Below are 20,369 nucleotides of genomic sequence, written 5' to 3' on the forward strand. Positions count from 1 at the left end.
CATTTCAAAAAGTATAAACGATAACAACAAAACACTCCATATTTTTAGTTCCATACCTCTGTAAGAAAGGGCAAAGATAGACCTTTCCAAATATTATTTGGCTTCACCAATTGTTATCATTTTCAAAACAGTACACAGTATATACTTCATTGGTGACATCTGGATTTTAGCAGTCCTTTGGGCACCATTACTGGCTATTCAGTAAATTAGAAGGGTAATGTCCTTTGGTTTAGAGTCCAAATTGCTTTGTGTGCATGCTTAGCCACAGACACTTTCTTCACATACACAATATCTAATATGCACATGAATGCACCTATGGTTTATAAGATGTTTGCTGAAAGTTAAGTAGTTGTCCCGCCCTCCTTCCCCTCCAAAGAAAACTTGGTATAACAAAACTTGTTTATTCATTAGACAGCTAGAACTAAATAGTATTTCCGTATGATTATAGTGAAGAACTGTATGATGTTCACAGTGTTCTGAAATGCACCTTGAATTATTGAAGAGATATTAGTGTTATGAAGCTCATGGAATCAGAGAATGGAAAATCATTTAATCTAACTTTTCCATTTTATAGGTGGGGAAATTAAATCCAGAGAAGTGAAATAACTTTATTCCAGGAACATAGATGACATGTGACAAAGACTGGATTTGAATTCAGGTTGCTTTTTCTAGGAACACTGCAATATAATTCTTTAAACCTTTCTCATCCATGGGCAGTTGAGAGATACCATTTCCTAAGATTCCTCAAGATAAAATAGAATCATGGTGTGTTAATCACTTCAGTTCTCTTAATTAACCAGAAAAATCTGCTTCCCAATAATACAGTTTAAGTGTATCATTCCTCATACCTAGAAAGACTTTATTATTGTTTAACAGCAGCTGGGTGTCGTCTCTGTTCATTAAAAGGAATTCATATTTTTTTTTCATATTCTTCGAGAAGCTATTCGGGAATTATAACTTTTCCCTTCTGTATTTATAATGAAATGCTCACTCTTTCTTCTACTACTCTGTCATCTAGCTGTCTAGACTGCAATGTTTCAACTGATGGATAATTATTATTTTTCACCACAATTAATCTACTTTTAGTAAATTTATGTAAGTAGCTAGTGACTGATAAGATTATTTGGCATCATGTTCATGAATGCTTTTGAACATTTTTTCATCTTTCATCCTTCCCCTTTTGCAAGTTCTTCTCCCCCTTCCCCCATCTAATTTTTTGAAATAAAAATACATTCACTTCCAGGGCTTTGGGAAGAACATTTTATTGCTAAGCATATCCTTGAACAAAAATGCAAATATGAAAAAAAAAGAAAGGAGGAAAAGGAAAAAGAAAAATAAAGCAGTAACATCACAACAACATAAAATAAATTCTTTAAGGTTCTGTCCATAAAACAGGGATATGGTAGAAGCCCACATACAGGATGCACATGTTTCCAAAAAAATTGTCCAAATAGAAACTTACACAAAAAAGAACAGAACAAAGATTGTGTTTACTCAAAAAGGAAAAAAAAATGGAAAAGAAAGTAGGAAAATCATTTCACAAGACACCAAGACTCCAAGAACAGCAATCTTTTACAGACATCGAGATATAATCAATTTCATATAGGTTGGGCCATTTAAAGTTGCTTAAAACTGTGCTTTCATACATTTTTAACCTTTCTTTTAAAAATCTTAAACAAAAAAAATCCAAAAGAATTCCCAAACACTTACATCGAAAGGATCAGATAACCAGGAACACACCTCTTTCCATATACATTAGGGAAAACTATCTTCATTTTAGAATACTTTTTTTATTGTTGTTCCTGGATATTTCTTCAAAGTCAAATATTCATGCAACTTACAAACACCAGCAAGAATAGATTTCTAAATCTAAACAGCTGATTGGTTTTCATCTGTACACAAAGAAAATTTATATTTCTGATATTCCAGTCTTCATTTCGTTTTTGTCATTGTATGTTGTTGTATTTGTGTTATCTTGCTTTTTGTATGTAATAGCCATGGCCACACAACCAATTTTATTTTTTCTATACATTAAGTTACCCCCTTTCAAAAAACAAAAAACAAAATTAAGAAACAGGTAGAAACAAAAAGAACAATTAAACTGTAAAGCAGTATGTACATAAGTGTCTAATCTAAGAAATTACACAAGCAAAAAAAAATTAGCAGAAAGATGTAAACAGAATCTGAGATTTTTTTTTTTCTTTTGACACAGGTGACTGTGACAAAACTAAAACTCACACCATCTTCACATTTTTAAGGTTTACTTTTTTGTTGTTTTGTTATTTTCTTTTTAAAACAACATTCTCATTCTACTTAAAGACTTTTAACAGATTTTCCATTCCAGTCGTCCCATCAAACATACCATGAGAAATATATCTGTATATATATTTATATATATATTATACTATTAAATTCCTTTGTGTGTGTCACAGCAGCTTTATTCATTCATTCATTCATTTATTTTTATAAAAGAGAGGGTGGGGAGAATGGGCAAATGGAAGGACAGAGTTATTTGTGTCAAGCTACAAAATTAAAATTACATATGAAAAACATGTTGGAAAAAAAACTGCATTTTGTACTCTTTCATGATGTGTTTGGCTTGTATGACCTTTTGTTATTCTGTCACAAGTTGAACTCCCATATTGTCTGTTTTGATTAATTGATTTTTTTAGAATTTTTCTTTTCTTTTTATTTTTGCATGCATTGCAATCATTCATGGAACCAGGCTCCCTCCCCCCCACTTCCCCAGGAAAGGCTCATTTTAGTTTGTGGGTTATTTCAGCTCCCAACAGCTGACCTTTTCCCCCTTTACCACAATTTGACTGTGCTAATGCATTTGAACAGTATTGTCAATAAAGCCAATAGCCCTGATGAAACCAGACCTAAACCCGTCTGTTCAAAGAGTTTGGTCTGCAAATACTGGAGTCAGATCCTAGGGTACCTGCTTTATACCTCACATCATCACCATCTCATGTATTTGCTGCATTTCCAGCAAAGCTTCTCACTGAAAACAAACAATTGATTGGTTTTAGACACACCACAACCTGATATGTAGAGTGAACACCATGTATAGTTTTTGAGTTCATATATGGCAATAGTCTCTCACTTTTTTTCTGAATTTTTTTCTTGTCAACTCATGTCCAGTCTTAGTCTCAAAAAATAAACAAAAAACCCAAAAGCCACTTTTTTGCCCTCAGATTTCGAATAGTTACACACATACTGGCTGGGGCCAGATCAGTTTGCTGTTGTTGTTGTTGTTGTTATTTTTTTTTAATTTTTTTCTCCTTTTTTTTTAAAATAATAAAACTGAAAAATCATTGATACAGTCAAGGGTCACAAACATCATTAGGGACTCACTTGGAGTTATGAAACAAGTAAGCCATGAAATCTTCTACCTTTTGTCCAAAGGTCCACAAAAGAGATGGAAACTTCAATGTCCAGCTAAAGTGGTGGAGCTATCTGTCTGCTCCAGAGCGCTAAGTATGCTTTATGATACAGTAGGGCAGACTTCTCTGTCTCCAGGTCATGACTGATACATAACAGCCATGTCTGAAAATAAATATATATATATATACACATATATATCTTTGTGTGTATTGTTTTTTTTTTTTTTCCCACCAACTGTAGCTCCCAATCTCATTATAGGTATAACAGTTCTTATAGCTGTTAAATCTTGTGTTTTTTTTTTTTAAGTATTTATATATTTATATATAAATAATTCTGTTTTTAATTCTTTTTTATTTTTATTTTTTTTTAATTTTACACATAATACTCTTTGTCCTTGTTTTTCTGTTTCTTATGGCCACTCTTTGAGCTTTGCTGCTTCTCCTTGACGAGCATGCCGTTGCTCTGGGCAGAGTTGCTGATGTAGTTCCGCGTCTCATCCACCTGATAGGACCCCTCGTCCCTGTTCCTGTACTTGTACATGGCATATAGGAGGATCAAGATGCAGAGGGCGGCAGCAGCCACAATGCCGACGACCATTCCTGTTGTACTGCTCGACTCCCGGATCACCTCTGAGGCCCCCGGAACCCGTCTGATTCCTGGCTCTGTGGGGTTTGCTGTGGGCACATTACGGAACATGGGGGAAGTAATTAGTGGGCTCTTCAGCTTTGTGCTGTCTAGCTCATAGGCAGTGGGCAACGGAAGCAACACTATATCAGGCTGGGGTTTGAGCTCACGGTTATTCATTTTGCCTGCTGGCAATTTGGGCACCATCCCAGACGAGGAGGAAGCCGTGGAGCGGATCAGCTCAGGGGACAAAGATGTGGTAGTAGTAGTCCTACCAGTTTCGGAGACTTTGTTAGGTCTAAAGTTCTTGGATTCCCACTTGGGCGCATGTGCTTTGTAGCCACCTTCGAAGACTGAAGTGGAAAGACTCTTATCTGTTACCAAGGAGAAGGTGGTGTAAAAATCTTCATCATCAGTAGGGGGCAGGTTAGAGTCAAAGGTTTCCCCTGAGCCATACCCAGATATCACCAAGCCATCATCATCACAACCATCGCTGCCTTGGTCCGACAAGCAAGGTAACCCCGCCTCAGAGGTCATGGACAGGGAATCTTTGGTGGTCTCAATAATGGTGAGGAGGGGGCGAAAGGTAGGGGGAAGTGTAATGAAAGGTGCACGAGTAGCAATAGGAGGGGGATTTAAAGGGTCTTCTACAAGTAGAGGGATAACTAATTCACCTCCTGAGATGGAAAGAAAAACAAAAACAAAGCATTAGTACATTGGCAAATATAGTCTATCCTTACTGTCAGTGAATTTAGCCTAAATGGGTGGCAGGAATCTATGGTATAAAGAAATGTCACTGATCCTTCCCCTGAGCTATTAAGTCATCGCAAGCATTTTTATAGCCTCCAAAAGCCTCTTGAAAACATTAACTTGAAATCCCTTGGGGAAAAGAGAAGATAGCCTTTGAAGATACTCTCAAACAACTACTTGGAATTCAAAAGTACATTTCTATGTATAGATGAGATGGTAACCTGATCAATTATAGTCTTATGAACATCTGCTGGAGATCAACAGGGGTTTACAGATCTTAAAGATGTCAGTTTTTCCAAAAAGTTCTCTCATGTGGCTATATCATCTATTAAAATTTTTTGAAGTATTCTGCTTCCTTTTTTAAATCCTTTTTCCTTACTTTTTTCTCCTCCCTCACTTAATATTGCAAAGATGACAATACTGCCCTATAGCTGGAAATTGCCTTACAATTTACAAAATGTGATCATATACAAAATGCTATTTGAACAACATGGGATCCTGTAAGATAAGCAGGGAAGGATTTATTAACCCTATTTCACAGATGGAGAAAGTAAGGCTCAAACTAGAGAAGGAACTCAGAATCATAGATTAGAAATCAAATGGATCTCCAAGGTTATCTTGTTCAACTCATTTAACAGATGAGGAAATCAAAACTCAGAGAGCTGAAGTAGCATTTTCAAGGTTACTTAAGTTGTAAGTGATAGAGCTAGTTTTCTGTTTCATATCCTCTTACTCCAAATTCTCAGTTCTTTCCACTGTACCACATTTCCTTCTGTACAAAGTCATGGCTAGTAAATAAAGAACTGAAACTATCCAGGAAATGATCCGAGCCTCAAATAGTCCTTTGTCCAATATACCATATGCTTTTCCACATCTGAGTCTATGTTCCCAATACATAATGGTTATTAGAACCATGCATAGAATGGTTCTTTAATATATCCATTTTCCTCTCTTAGACATTTTATCTTCTAATTTACTTTATTTAATTAAATGCATCCTCTTGCATAGATATAATTGGAAATAATTGAAGGCCCTGATTAGTATCATGTAAATTTTTTCCTTGAAATTCCACAAATCAGCTATCAAATAGCAACATTTTCTGCTTTTGCTAGATAAATATATACTCTTCTTTATTTACCATGCTAGGTAAGTGATTTATTGCATTTTTCATTCTTTTAAAAAAAATACCTAGTGCATTTCATTTGGGGTCTATTGGAAACTGAAGATTTTAGAATTTGAAAGAAGAGTATTTTAAATAACAGAGTTCTGCACACAATAGGAACATAATAAATATGTATTAGTTGTTATTTTCCTTCTACCTTGGATTTAAAGATTTTTTTTTTTTGCCTTTTTAGGAAGGAATCAAAATTTTCTCTTTAATGTACCTTACTACATATAGTACATTTAAGCTTAACAGATAGGTGTACAGCTCATATAAACTGTGAAATCCTTTTGCATCTCCATAGCTCATTCATTCCAGTATCTTCTGATCAGCTTCTTGGTCAGGAAGTATTGTTTTTTTTTTTTTTTTTTTTTTTTTTTGTATCCCCAGTGTCTATTGTGGTTCTTTGTATATATTAGGATCTTAATAATTAAATTCAGGAAATTCTTTCAAAATTTCAATTCTACATTATGGTCATTTTGATTGGACTTTCTGGTGGTATACATGCACCAGTCTCAGCTCTTAGCTGTGCCCTAGAGAATAAAAATCAAGGGGTGAAATAATGTCCTGCATCCCAAAAGAGGAAATTTAATTGCCATGATATGAAGGCTAGTCAATTTAAATAGCAATTAAATTATATAATCATTGGTATCCATTAACCCAACATAATTTTAGGTGAAGCAAACTCCAGGCCCTGGTTCATATGTTTTTAGTAGAGAAGACTTCAATTCAGGCCAGAAAATCTGAGAATCATTCAAAAATGATCCATCTCACTTTTAGAAGGATCTTCTTGGAGAGTCTAATCTTCAAACTAGAATTATAGGGAATATATAGAACTGGAAACCCTAACTTTTTAACTCTATCCCAATATTCAAGATACTTCTATGCCAACAGAACTGGATCAGAATTGAACAGACTTTAGAGATTTCAAGGAAGGGCATTCCTATATGCTCTCATCAAGCTGTGGGTTTTGTATTTAGCTTTGAATTTTTTGATAGATATTGGGTCATCTCAGCAGGCTCAGGGTGGCATAACTTAGTAGAATGCATGATGGATTTGGAATCAGAAGAGAACTGTGTTAGAATCCATCTCCTGAGAATCAGAAATAGTGTGATCATAGGAAGCTATTTAACTCTTTGAACCTCTGTCATCTCATCTATCAAATGGGTCTTTAGTGTATACATTTTTCTCTTCTCAATCCTTTATCCTCTTACTTACCTTATTTAACTACATGCATCCTCTTGTATAAACATACTAAGAATTATTTGAAGGCCTTGACTTGTATCATATGAATTTTAAGGGAACAATTATACAAATGGGGGCAATTATGTTTATAGTACCTACTTTATAGATCTGTTGTGAGGTCTAAATGTGAAACTACATTAATACCTTAAAATGGCACTAAGATTTTTGGAAAATCCTATGCATATTGACTTTTGTATGGTTTATTTATATCTCTTGACTTCCAGCCATGCAATAACAATTCCCACTAATCAGGAACCACCTTGAGAATCACAGGATAACATTTTAACCCAAACCCTGAACTCTGGATCTAAACCAGCAAATAGGCTTTGGAAATTATTGAACAAGCTTTGCGAATTTGCTCAAACTTCAGGCAAGCTTCACTTTGGGTAGTGGTTATTCTTTACATTGATGACATATATAATTCATGTGTCTTGTGAGTTTTTGATGCATAATTTACACATTTCTGCTACTTGTACAAATGGTATATAGAGTTTGTATCCCTAAAGGGAAGCTAACCCTCTACTCTGAAAAGTAAACTATGAATGAACTTTTCTGTTTTCCCATGTAGATAAAGGGGTAAAAAACGCTAGATTGGGAGGTTAGATGGGTGAAAAGAGGGTTGTTCTTAGAAAAGGGAGGACAGAAAGAAGAAGCGAATAAGTGATTAATCTATGTGGGGTCATATCTTAGTGATTTCTTATCATTCATTTTAATTTTTAGTTAACATACCTCTAGGCTAGTTTTCCACTACCTTAATACAACTAAGGATTACAGAATGTATTGGTTTCTAGTATTTACTCAGAATCATTAGCTTTCTTTTGTAATTAAATATATATTTCTATAGAAAATTTGTGGTTCTCAGTGCTATTAAAAAAAAAAAACAAAAACAAGAATGCATGTGTAGCATTGGCTGAGAAGTTTTATAGATCAGGAAGAAAATGAACTATTTTAATATGCAAGTCAAAGTAATCTGTCTGTTCAATATTGAATAGAAATTTCAAAAGAAGGTGTAAGTCTGTATGTGTGTGTGTTTTCAATACATTGCAGATGTTTCTTTAAGTGAGATTAAAATTAAAATATCCATGATATAATTCTCTATTATATCCATAATAGAGAATATTATTCATCCATGTCTTTAGTCTATGATCCATGATATTCAATTGAAATTATAAGTTTGTTGGCTATTTTTTTCCCTTATAGTCCATTATATGCTGCTGAAGTGTCTTTTTAATTTATATCTATAATCCTGAGAAAAGCTCCATTCTCTTCCTTTAACCCACATATTACACTTACACTGTCATTAACTACTTCTAAGTTCTGGATCATTTTTCACTCTAAGAAATGGTCACTAGTTTTTGGCCAAAAGAATTAAAAGTAAGAGAATGTCAGTTTACAACAATGCTAAACTGAAGGTTTGTTTTGTTTCCTAAACGTAGTGATCGTTATTTCACTAAATGTGATGTGTTACTTTAGTTTTTAAACAATAGATGCCATGGAGATTGACTTCAAATTTTGGTTGTAATTTTGTTTATTCCCTGTAACACTAATAAAGATAAAAATTATGCCTCCCTGTTCAATATTTAAGAATTAACTCTCTTGGATTTTAATTTAGGAAATGAATTAATTAGTATGATATAATCTCCTGGACCACAAGGAATTTTTTTTTTTTGCCTTTGTATCTTCAAAGTTTCATTAATATTCCATGTTTTTTAAAAAAATCCATTGAATTAAATCAAATAAAAGCCTTCATAGTTCTCTTACACTGAAATTTTAATGTTAGAGAAAAAGAGATTTAAAGGAAATCAAATTAAAGGTTGATGGTGGTTATTTGAAATGAAAATTGAGACAGATTTCATTTCTAGTGTGGTTAGAGATATAACATGTTTAGAGATAGAACAGCATTAAGTGGGACATGGCTGTAAATAAAGTATGATAGTATTTAGTTTCTATTTGACAAGAATGATGAATGTTCACAGTAGCTTAAATCATTGGGTTATCAAGGACCTTCTTTCCTGTTGCCTCCTACTCTAATAATTCCTTAGTTCATTGTTGAAGATACAAACATGTATCTCTCTCTATATATGATATTTTCTCCCTTCTTATCCATTCTCTCTCCTTTCCAATTAAAGTTGGTGGCAGGTGATGGAAAAATAATTATTTTTCACATATGGATCCAATGATCAATGAACTAGGTAGACTTGTGAAAGATATAAAACAAATAGCTTAAAATACTAAATGATTGCAGATGCCATAATTCAAATCTATAATCCATAAAAACACTAATCTTCTATAGCATCCTAGGATTTCTCTTGTGCCCCAAACAAGAACTATATGTATTTTTTTTAAGTTAGCATTTTAAATCTGGCATATATACTTTTTTGTCAGGTTTGTGCTTTTCTTTTAACTCTAAAGATCACTGGGGATAAAAAAGGTCTATTTTAGCCTTGAAGGTTGTCCTGATTTTTGCTTTATGAGTGTATTTATAGATATATAATTCATGCCTCTAGGACTGATATCCAGAAAAGGGCTCTCTGCCATTGTAAAACATAGTGTGTTAAAAATTTAATAGAACTCTTCGAATTGTGAGAATTTTGTCAGTAATCAGAAATATAGAGGGCCAGCCACTACAAAAAATTATAGGTTTGTGTTTTTCTTGTAATTTGAGTTTATTGTCTCACTAAGGTTACTTGAATTGAAGAGGTCACCACAAATCCAACAATTGAAAGGAAAATAACAATGAGCACATGTTTATTTTTGTGCCATCCCACTAAACTTCAAAAGAAAAGATTCTTGAAAGGTAATGATTTTGAAAATTCTGATGGTGACAACTCTGTGTTTTCTTCCCTCTACCATATTTGTAGCACAGTTGCTTTCTAAAATATCAGGTCAATTTTATTTCACTTCATGCATGCGTATTTGTTTTCCACTGATCTCTCATTCATATGTTGCCCATGGAATAAATCTCCCTTCTGCTTGGAATTGCCTTGCCAGAGAAGGAAATACCCTTTTCCTCACTGAGTTTGGGGTTCAAAAATACAATAAAAATTGTTTTAGGAAGACCAATAAATGTGGTACAGAGGACTGGTGGATAGAACACAGGATTTAAAATCAGGAAGACCTGTGTTCAAATTATTATTATTATTAGTTGTGTGAGGCTAGGCAAATAATTTAATCTCTCTAGATTTTGTTAATTTATCTGTAAAATAAAGGCATTATATTCAGTGATATATCCATTCATTCCCTTCTGATTCAAAATCTACGATGCCATAACATCAAACTCAAGTTCATCCTTTGTGAGGTAGAGGGATATTCATACTACATATAATTATGTGAAACCTCTAATGATCCATTATCTGTCCCACTTGAGCTTATTAAAAGTGATCAAAGAGAATTAGAGTAAATGAGGAGATAATTTAAAAAAAAAAAAAAGGATTAGATTCTTTAAAAAAAAAAAAAAAGCAAAAGGTCAGTGGTCCAAAGAACTGATAACTTTTCATCTCGATGTACCTAAAATGACTGGACAGTAAAATAGGTTAGGTGAGTGGGGCTGGAGAGGCAATAAGAATTAGTTGTTGCATTTGTTTGCCCTTTCTCCTAAGCAAAGGTTGACAATAAAAACCTACAATTTTGATCTCTTAGGCTAATTCTCAAAATGAAGATTAGGACAAATGGCTTATTTGAATGATGTTTATGTCACATCATATAATATTTTAGGAAATGCTATATTATATAGTACTTAATAAGATGATTCTCTTTTTGTGACTCAAAAATACTTAAAATTTCTGCTTTCTCTATATCACCACAGCCCAATTTTATTAATACGAGGCAGTGACAAAAATAATAAATCTCTTTTGTTGTGACTTTTCTAAAAGATACAGGATTACAATAAAAGTATTGATGAGGCATAGCCAAGTAGCTTAAAGTAGATAACTAGGATTTTGTAGCAAAGTGAACAGAATTTTTCTCTTATGGAAATGTTGAAGTAATCTTCTTTAAGTATAAAAAAAGCCACAGTAGGAATTCAAAACACTAAAAAGGAGTCTAGAAAGGTAAAATGATATTTAAGAAGCTTTTTTCTGTAAAATTCACAGTATTTTTCTTTGTGGCAAACAAGAATCAGAGGGAGAAAAAACAACTTCATGTTACCCAATTTATGAGTTAAAACTGATATTTTGCCAGTATCCAGCATTCCATTTTATTGAAATGCTTGGTAAGATAGTTTTGATTAAATAAATATATTAAAAATAGTCAAAAAGAATAAAATTGGTTTAATCAAGGAAAGTTAACTGTGCTATCTATATATCTTTTGTTTCTTCTTTAACAATCAGTAACACAGAACAGATGATCTACTTAGTTAACCTAAAGAAACCACTAAAACGGGGTACTTGGAATTTTTTTACTTGAAACCTTTAAAGTACAGATAACTGGAAAAGAATGTTTTCTTGCATGATGCTCTTTCATAAAGGAATTAAGATTTTCCTCAAGGATTCCCAGGTTCAATCCTTGAGAAAAATAATTAATAAAAAAATTCTCTTGATACATTGAATTCACCTAAGACTACATTCTTTGAAGTCATCTGGGTCTCAGACTGATTTTGCAAACAAGTGGGAGTGGCAAAGTCATGAAAGTACTAGTGTATCAGAGAAAACTAAATTCACCCATAATCATTTGAGAGTACCTTTATGACCACTGCTTAGTAAAGGCAGTAGTGGAATGATTTCCTTAAAAGTGCTTCCAAAGAAATTAAATAAACATGTGATAGAAAAGATGGGGAAATGGTTTCATTGACTGATAACTATTAGAGGCAATTTTACTCATTTTCCCCCATATGCAACCATAAATATCAACATCCCACTAAGAAGACTAACTTTTTCTGAGGCTCAGAAATTGATAGGAGAATGAAATAGACTAGGAGGCTGACTTTTCATTGGAGAGAAAGAAGCCCACCCATTCTGACCAAGAGCAAAATTTACATTTTTAAAAGAAGCAATTCAACACAAAGTAGCAGCAAACATTAAAATAAAAGACTCAAATTAAGCAAACAATATAATTGTAAAATAACATAATAGAAAATAACACTCAGAGCCAACAAAGCTTGGGGGTAAGGGAAGAAAATAACACTAATAATAAAGTCATTCACTTTACTAGGGGAAAGGGATGAAAGTAAAATTCAAATAAACTATGCTTTGGGAAAAAAAAAACAAACTGAAAAAATTCATTTCAAAGTATACAAAAATAATTGTGAAAAAAAACCAGAAAAAAGCATACCACATTAATTCATAGTCAACTTACATCAACAAATTGCCCGCATGTTTTTTGGCATGAAAGAAAAATTTACAAAAGAAAGTTGTGTAAGAATGTTCTTGGACAAGTAGAATTGCCACATTCTTGTAACTTGCTTTTTTGTTGTCATTTCTTAAAAACTTTTTAGCAAAATGTTTATTTTTTGAAATATAATAATTATTTACGACAGAGGATGATACAGGGAGGCAACAACACATACATCCACACCACATAACATGAAAGAAAAAAAAATCTGCACTTGAAACAAATTTTTACTTTGGGGTTTTGTTTTGTTTTTTTGGTGTCAATTTTTCATTTAAGATATTTCAGATTGCAATGATTTAAAAAAAAATCCTATACATTTAAATTTATAATTTGCGCTTGTTTTGAAAAAAATCTTTAAAGTTTTTGAATGAATTTTTGCATTTTTGCTTAGATATATATATATTTTAAACATTTTCTTTTTTGCAACATAAGTTTTAGATTTTTATTCACTTGTTTAAGGAATGGATGACAGCACATAAATTTTAACAATGCTAAAGAAAGGAGGAGGGGGTTATGGGAAGAAAAGATGCCTAAAGGGGAGGGTCGTATCTATGAGTGTACTACACAGGAGATGAAGATGATAGGAGTAAATGTGTAAGTGAGTCGCCATGTCCATGTAAGGGCGGTACGAAGTGATCTAGCTGCATTAGAGCTTCTGGCTGTAAGGAAGGGATGGGCAATATACAAAAACAAATGAGCCTATACATGCCCATCACCAAAAATAAAGAACAGAACTCTAACATTGACAGTCTCACAAACCCTAAGCTGCAACTTCTTCAACATGCAAGTTACCCCCAAAAATCATTACAGTTTCATTAAAGATTCTCAAATGATAAAAACAGTTCAACTTTTTTCCTACTAAAAATAGCAAAAATACATAAAATAATAATACTAATAATTATGATCAAAAGGTTAAAAACAAAAACAAGAAAACTAATCTTAGGCATTCATATTGGAACAACTTCACCAGCAGCCACACAGACCTTCTCCATCTTGAAATCTTGAGGATGGAGGATATTTAACAAGTGAAAAATCAAAACTAAAAAGCCTCAAATCCTGCATCTCTGGTTGCTTCAGTTGAGAAGCTACCAGTCAAACTTAGTAAATAAATATTTTCAATGTCCCCTCTCTCCCTCCCCTACTCCATTTTCAAAAGTAATGAATAATCATTCTAATATGGATGTGAGGATACTGCAGTTGAAGTTGCTCCACATTTGAAGAGGGAGTGGGGAAAAATTGCAGAAAACAATTCATAACTTTTTGTTGTTCTCAGATTTTGGACAAAACCAAATCTAAAGATAGATATCTAACAATTGAAAAGAAATACATTGATATATATAGATAGATATAAGAATAATCATAATATAAAAAGCACTTGATTCCCAAACAAGAAGGGAGAAAATAATGATTTTTTTAAAGAAAAAAATATTCCACACACTTTCAGAGATGAACAACCAGATGCATACATTGAAGAGGAACAGACAGAGCAGTCAAGGGACACTTTCATTTCTTTTTTTTTTTTCTGGCTCATTGATTCCCCTTTGTTGTTGTTATTTTTGGTGTTACCAAAATAAAAAAATGAATATTGCCTTTTCTTTAAAAAAATGTTTTTGGATTTACTTAAAAAACAAAAACAAAAACAAAAAAAACAAAAAAAAACAAAAAAAAAAAGACGTGCAGTCTGGATGTACGTCATAAATAGACATAGAAAAGAGCAGAAATTGGCTAAGACTGACAGATGGGTTATAGTCTAGTTTCTTTTAACTGTAGGATGTTAATCAATGTAATACATGCTTAAAGTAAGTTGCATTTAGGGAAAGTAGAAAAAACAGAACAACAAGCTTGGTCTAAGGGGAAGTTAGCAAAGACAAGAACAGTTTGGAAATAGGAGGGCATTAGGCAATATATCATTTCATGCCCGTCCAGTAGGGGCAAAGATCATTCCAAGAGTAATGTGTTGACTAGAAGGGATAACATAGGGGACATGGACTTAAAGATTTAAGAAAGGGAGAGACCTATATACTAAGAAACATGGCTATATTTATTCTCTGCCCAGCAGTCATATAGTAAATGAGCTACACAGAGAGATTATAATTTAATGATGGTTTCAACTTATTCTGAAAGTCTTTGATCATACTGGGAGCCAAATGCTGAGACAAACGATCTATGTAAGTACAAATTTGATAAAGACACAGCATATTCATTTTCAGTAATTGGGTCTAAAATATTTTCAGTTCAATAAATTCAAGGTCAATATTCATAAACCTAGTATATTTCCCAAGAAAATGAAAACAAAGCATCAAACCCTATCCAGTTGGATTCTTAGAAACATTTTGGAAAAAGTATCCCAGCCTGCTAGAGCCCTTTGTGGGAAAGGAAGATTCAATAGGATTGGGGGCCAAGGGAAGACAGAGAGGGATAGGAAGCAAATTTTGCCTCCATGCACAATTCACATTGAAAAAATTTTGAAGTTAGAATTGTTGGGAATGGCTTATGCCTCTACTGGAAGAGTCTATACTATGGAGCTATACTATATCTCTTTTGAGAGTATACTGAGGAAATTGGTTTAACCATGGACTGGGAAACCTGGGTAGGCAAACCACAAAGGCAAGACACTCAAGAGGATTTGATTCTGAGAACCAATTCAACCAGTTCCTCAGGATAATTTGAGGTGACTGAGAGAAAGAACAAATTGGGTAGATAATTCAGAACTGTAATCCCTTTTGAGATTTCCCCCTCCTATTAAATTTATTTTTAAATCTTGAAACAGTTGTGTCCCCATGGGTCAGTCCATACCAAGATTTTAGTCTCTGGTTTAATAATGCTAATCACTACTTTGGAAATTCCACAAAGGGCAATTTTTATAAAAATAAAAGTGAATATAAAACCCTTGTTGCTTAAAGATATTTTTTTTGTCTTTGGATGCTTTATAATATATGATATATAATTACTAATTGCCCTAAAAACCCTAAATGTTTCTGCATAGTATTTAACAAATACATTTTGTAGCACCTTTTTCTTCCAGTACATAAATTGAAAGTCTTTGTATTATGATCATAATAATACAATAATAATAAGCATTCAAAAGACCTGGATTAAGTATCAAAGATGGTGAGGCAGATCCCTTCAAGTATGTTAGCTGAACTTACACATCTGCTTGTTTGGAAGTTCAATCAAGTATTTGAGATCATGGAGGTTTCAATATAGTAACTTATTTATTTTAAAATTGCCAACTTACATTCAAGGAATGTTTGAGTCAGTGAGTTTTCATCATTACATTGTTACTTTTAAGTACGATTTTGAGAAAAATATTATGATTTTTGTACTCAGGGAAGCAGAGCCCAATAATATCAACCTAAAGTACTTGACCACAGACTAAGCATGCATTTATTGCCTTTATGTACCTAAGTTTAGTGGATCACCAATCCATGAATATAAAATCCTTTTGATTTCTGACCTGGTTCACCGCTATTCTAGCTTATAGTTGCATCTACTTGACCTATGGTAATGGTAATGAACCATTAAGGTTCTTTCATGGTAACTACCTCTACATAGGATTAGGGGAGTCAAATTGAAATAAAATTAATTAATATACATAAATTAAGGTGATTATGAACTATTCCCCAATACTTCCCACAAAGCCAATTCATTGTAAGACATCATGAAAACTTAAAACTTGAGAGAAGAAAAAAGAAAGTGTGTATTAACCAATGAGACTTCCTTTTCTACCATTACTCCATTTCTTACACCGTTACTCATTTCAGATATTGTGAGTCTGATCTTATTAGTGTGTCTTGATATGGCTTTTTCACACTGTAAGACAGATAAAACCTTGTACAATCTCTGTAATGTTTGGGCTAGCTCTCTGGAGGTCTTCTGAATGGGCCTTGCTTTTAGCCAAACAATCATCACAAGAATAGTCAGGAATAAAGTCCAAAGTCTTTATTATCTCCTTCACAGTCTGTCTTCTTTGCCTGTGGCCTGGCTAGCTTTCTGGGGAACCTTCAGGTGGGCCTTGGTCTTAGTGGAGAAGTGAAGGAGGACAGGCCAGCCACCACGAAGGTATCTGTCTTCAAGTCCTCCTCTAGGTCTTAAATACTCTATTACAATTAAATCCATTCATCATACTGAGTATAAGTCAATCATTCTATCACTGGAGACCATTATTTGTTATAAGATTAAATCAATCATACTGAACTAGAGAACTATTAATTACCATGCTAAACTAGATAACCATTGTCTTATCAATTCTACTGACTTGACACCTTGTTGTAAGAATCCTTGCCTCAAGTATATTTCTCCAGAGTTTTGGCCCATTACAAATCTCAAAGGCAGTAAAGAAAATATGTAAGCCATAGTAGAAGTATTTGAGTTCCAAAGTTCTCAGTTCATAAAATGAAGATGCAGAAGAGAAGGCTTATTTCATAGTACTGCTATATAAAAAGAATCCTATAATAAGTTACTTCATAAAAATGCTGCTAACTCTTGCTGATGCATTTATTGCTAACCACAAGATTAAACAAATGAGTTGCTAATAAGGGTTATATATTTTTAAAATGTTTCTTAATCCAACATGAATGCTTAATTATTAAATTCCTAAATATTGATTCCTGTACACAGTGGACATTATAAAATGTGCAATGAATGAAAATGACAGTTTTATTGGTCAATATGGACTAAACTCACAGCTGAGCCAAGATTTGTAACTTGTATTCTCTCTCATGAGAATATTACTTTAGTCAAAACAAAATAAATGGGATAGTTCCCTCAGTTCACTTAGGTCAAAGGCAAAGGATTTTAAAGACTTTTTTTAGTATATTTTTCCATATATACAAGTCACTCCTCTTGGAGTTCTGATAACTCTATAAGACTATTAAATTGTAATGATGCTGCCTCACATTGATAGAGTAAGTTTTCTCACTTTGAATTTCCCTATTCTAATGGAACCACAGATCCATTCCCTATCTCAAAGATATAGGTAGATAGGCAGTTGATAGATACAAATGAAGATATATGTCAAGATAAATAAAGAGAAGCTGACTGAATGTGTTAGAAAGGAAGTTAATACTGTGAGAGAAGACTATGAAATTTTCCAAGAAAATACTATATCTGCACCTGTCATGGAAGACAAGATAACTCACTGAATTCAATAGAAATCATTTCTAGAAAGTAGTGATGTGGTGTAGCTCTTAGGAATGTTGTAATAATAACCCCTGGCTCCCTAGTTTTGGGGAGATATAGTATAGACTCTAGTATATCTTGACATAGAAATGTTCACTTTCTGCCTTTAGTCTATCTTGCCTTAGTTTATTTTGTACAGCCAGGATGCTGAGTTCAATAGATTGCTAGGTACCAGATAACAGCCTGGTGGCCAGTGAGAATAGGAGGCTTAGAATTAAGAAGCATCAAAAAGAGGTGTCTAAAGTTAACTCAGACCCAGTACAAAACTGGATGCCTGCCACTTGACCAAGTGACATTTCAGATTTAAAAAGACATCTCCTGAAATTCCCCTAACTACCATGGGTTTCAACCAGTGAATTATGGGTAAGATATTTGCACACAAATTATCAAAACTGTTTAAGAAACTGACCATTCCCCAACTCTACTTCTGAGCCACAAAATTTGCATATCAGTGGCATGAAGCACCTGGTTTCTTTTACTTTCCCCTATTAAAAATATCTATTTTTTCCCCTGCTTATTTGCTAGCTCTTTTTTGTGACTATGCCCACTATCAGTACCATTATAATTATAATAAACTTTCCCTCTCGATTTAAAGTTGGGTCTGAGCCTACAAATTCTTTGGATGTACTTTATGAGATAGTTTTGGAACCCCAATATTTTGGGGTCCACAATGGAACTCAATGCTAGGAAAAAGTAGAACACACCATACACTAGAAAGGTAATAGAGAGAGGAGGGGGGAAAAAAAAAACCTATTCAGTTAACAAAAATTTAAACCTGAACTGATCATATATCTTCTCTGATACATCTACCTGTATTTTGCTGATCTACAAAAAAAAAAGGTGGTTAGAAAAGACAATTTTTAAGATCAACTGCTGTATGCCAAAATTTTCATTTTAAAGATAATGAGGCTGAGACAGAAGTTAATGGTCTTGTAAGACATTATAGTCTAGTAAATAGAGGTAATATCCTTTAAACTCAAATCTAGGGCACTTTCTATAGCATTATATTGATAGTTCACAGTCCAAGGTCCACTCAAAACTACACATCTAGCTAAAGAATGCAGAACAATAAAACCTCTCATCTAGATGGTATGCCATATTTGTTTCCTATAAAAGCACCAGCTAGACTTCTTATCTTTCTCCTTATCTGATTGACAATGCTTGGCTAAAAGGCATCCAGGATCCTTTCTATGCTGCAGGTTTCTGAAATTCCAAATTTCAATAAACAAAGCCCTCCCAACTTTTACTAATTATCAGACTCCCATTTTGCTTTTATGCTAATAAAGTCTTCTATGCCTACAAGAGAATCTCTTTGATTTTTTTCAAACAAACTATGAATCATGATTTGTAGACACATTAATACCAAATTCTAAAATTTTATATTTCTTTGATCTCCTGCCTAATTAATGCTTAGCAGTTAGTATGTAATCTTTCTCTCTGTGTATGTGCATGTGTGTGAATGTGTTCATTAATTCATAAGAACTTATCATTCATCCAAATTTCATCCACTTGCAGATGGTCAAATGCAATTGCACATGGCTAATTCAATCTTGCCAAAATAAGGAGCTATTGAGGATCATTCGAAGTTATTAGATTCTCTATTAACTGTGACTTAAAATTTTACAAAATAAATAATTTTGTTTTAATAGAAGCTGCTGTAGTTGCCTCTTCCTCTCTTTTTCAAAAAATGAAAAAAGTAAAGCTTTTAAACAAGGCTTAAATATTCTGCATTTGAGAAGCTCGTTGTTAGTTTTACTCATAATTTAACACTTATAATAAAATAACACTAATATTTAGGACTGTGTCATTAGAGGGTTATTTATATTAATAGATTGTTTTAAAGTTTGAAAAATGCTTTACATCTATTACTTTTTTCTTCCTCACAATTACCCTGTGAGATAGGCAAGTCCTACTGAATTATCATCATTTTACAAGGAGGAATCTGAGACTTAGAGAGATTTAGTGACTTGTTCAGAATTAGATAACTAGTAACTGTCAGAGATAGATTAAATTCCAGTTCTTTACTACTCCAAAATTTAACTTTCTTTCCCCCATGCTCAGTCTACCATTCAAAGATAATATTTATCAGGCCAATTGGATTTGAACTTTGGATTTGGATTTTGAAGGAGCGCATATGACTCTTATCTTCAAGTCCTTAGGTACTTTCTTCAGTTCACCTAACAAGCATTTACTAAGTAGCTAATACCCTAGTCAAGTAGAATAACTAAAACAAAGGAAGTAGAAAATTGTTCCCTCTTCTTGAAGTACTTAAAATCTGAGCTCATACAGGTACTTCTACAGTCTACCTGAGAAGTCTTTCTTCTGCCAAAGGCCATTTGGATATTTATATCATTTGTGGGCCATACAAAATTATCAACTTATAGAACTGAAGCAGTGAGAGGTTGTTGTACCTAGAGTTCAGCTCATTAGCCTTAGCAAAGGTTTTGCCAGCCTCCACAGGCTGAAGGTTCCTCACCAGTGGAAGTTCTCCAAGGAAGGACTCATTTCTGACTTTATCTTCTGAATCCATAATTAAGTACAACATACATATACAACCGATGGTAGCTGTTACACAGTTGTTTTCATTCAGATCTGATTCTTCATGATCCCAATTGGGGTTTTCTTGAAAATGAAACTGCAGCGGTTTGCTGTTCCCTTCTCCAGCTTATTTTACAGATGAGGAACTGAGGCA

At 33.4% G+C, this 20,369-nt stretch overlaps 1 protein-coding gene across 30 annotated transcripts in view; it reads right to left on the reverse strand.

Annotated features, from left to right (window-relative positions):
• Window positions 1–1,246: 1,246 nt before the first annotated feature.
• Window positions 1,247–20,369, reverse strand: part of NRXN3 (neurexin 3) — a 2,067,316-nt gene continuing 2,048,193 nt past the window's right edge. For 12 of the 30 annotated variants that reach the window (XM_051977495.1, XM_051977488.1, XM_051977487.1 and 9 more), the window contains one exon: window positions 1,247–4,061. In XM_051977495.1, coding sequence (XP_051833455.1) covers window positions 3,760–4,061 — 302 coding nt within the window. In that variant the 3' untranslated portion in view covers window positions 1,247–3,759. Of the gene's footprint in view, window positions 4,689–12,460; window positions 13,156–20,369 lie in introns of all 30 variants that reach the window. The other 18 variants (XM_051977476.1, XM_051977474.1, XM_051977477.1 and 15 more) reach the window with 3 other exon arrangements.

Source organism: Antechinus flavipes, chromosome 2 (genome assembly GCF_016432865.1).
Source record: "Antechinus flavipes isolate AdamAnt ecotype Samford, QLD, Australia chromosome 2, AdamAnt_v2, whole genome shotgun sequence".
In the NCBI taxonomy this organism is placed as follows: Eukaryota; Metazoa; Chordata; class Mammalia; order Dasyuromorphia; family Dasyuridae; genus Antechinus; species Antechinus flavipes.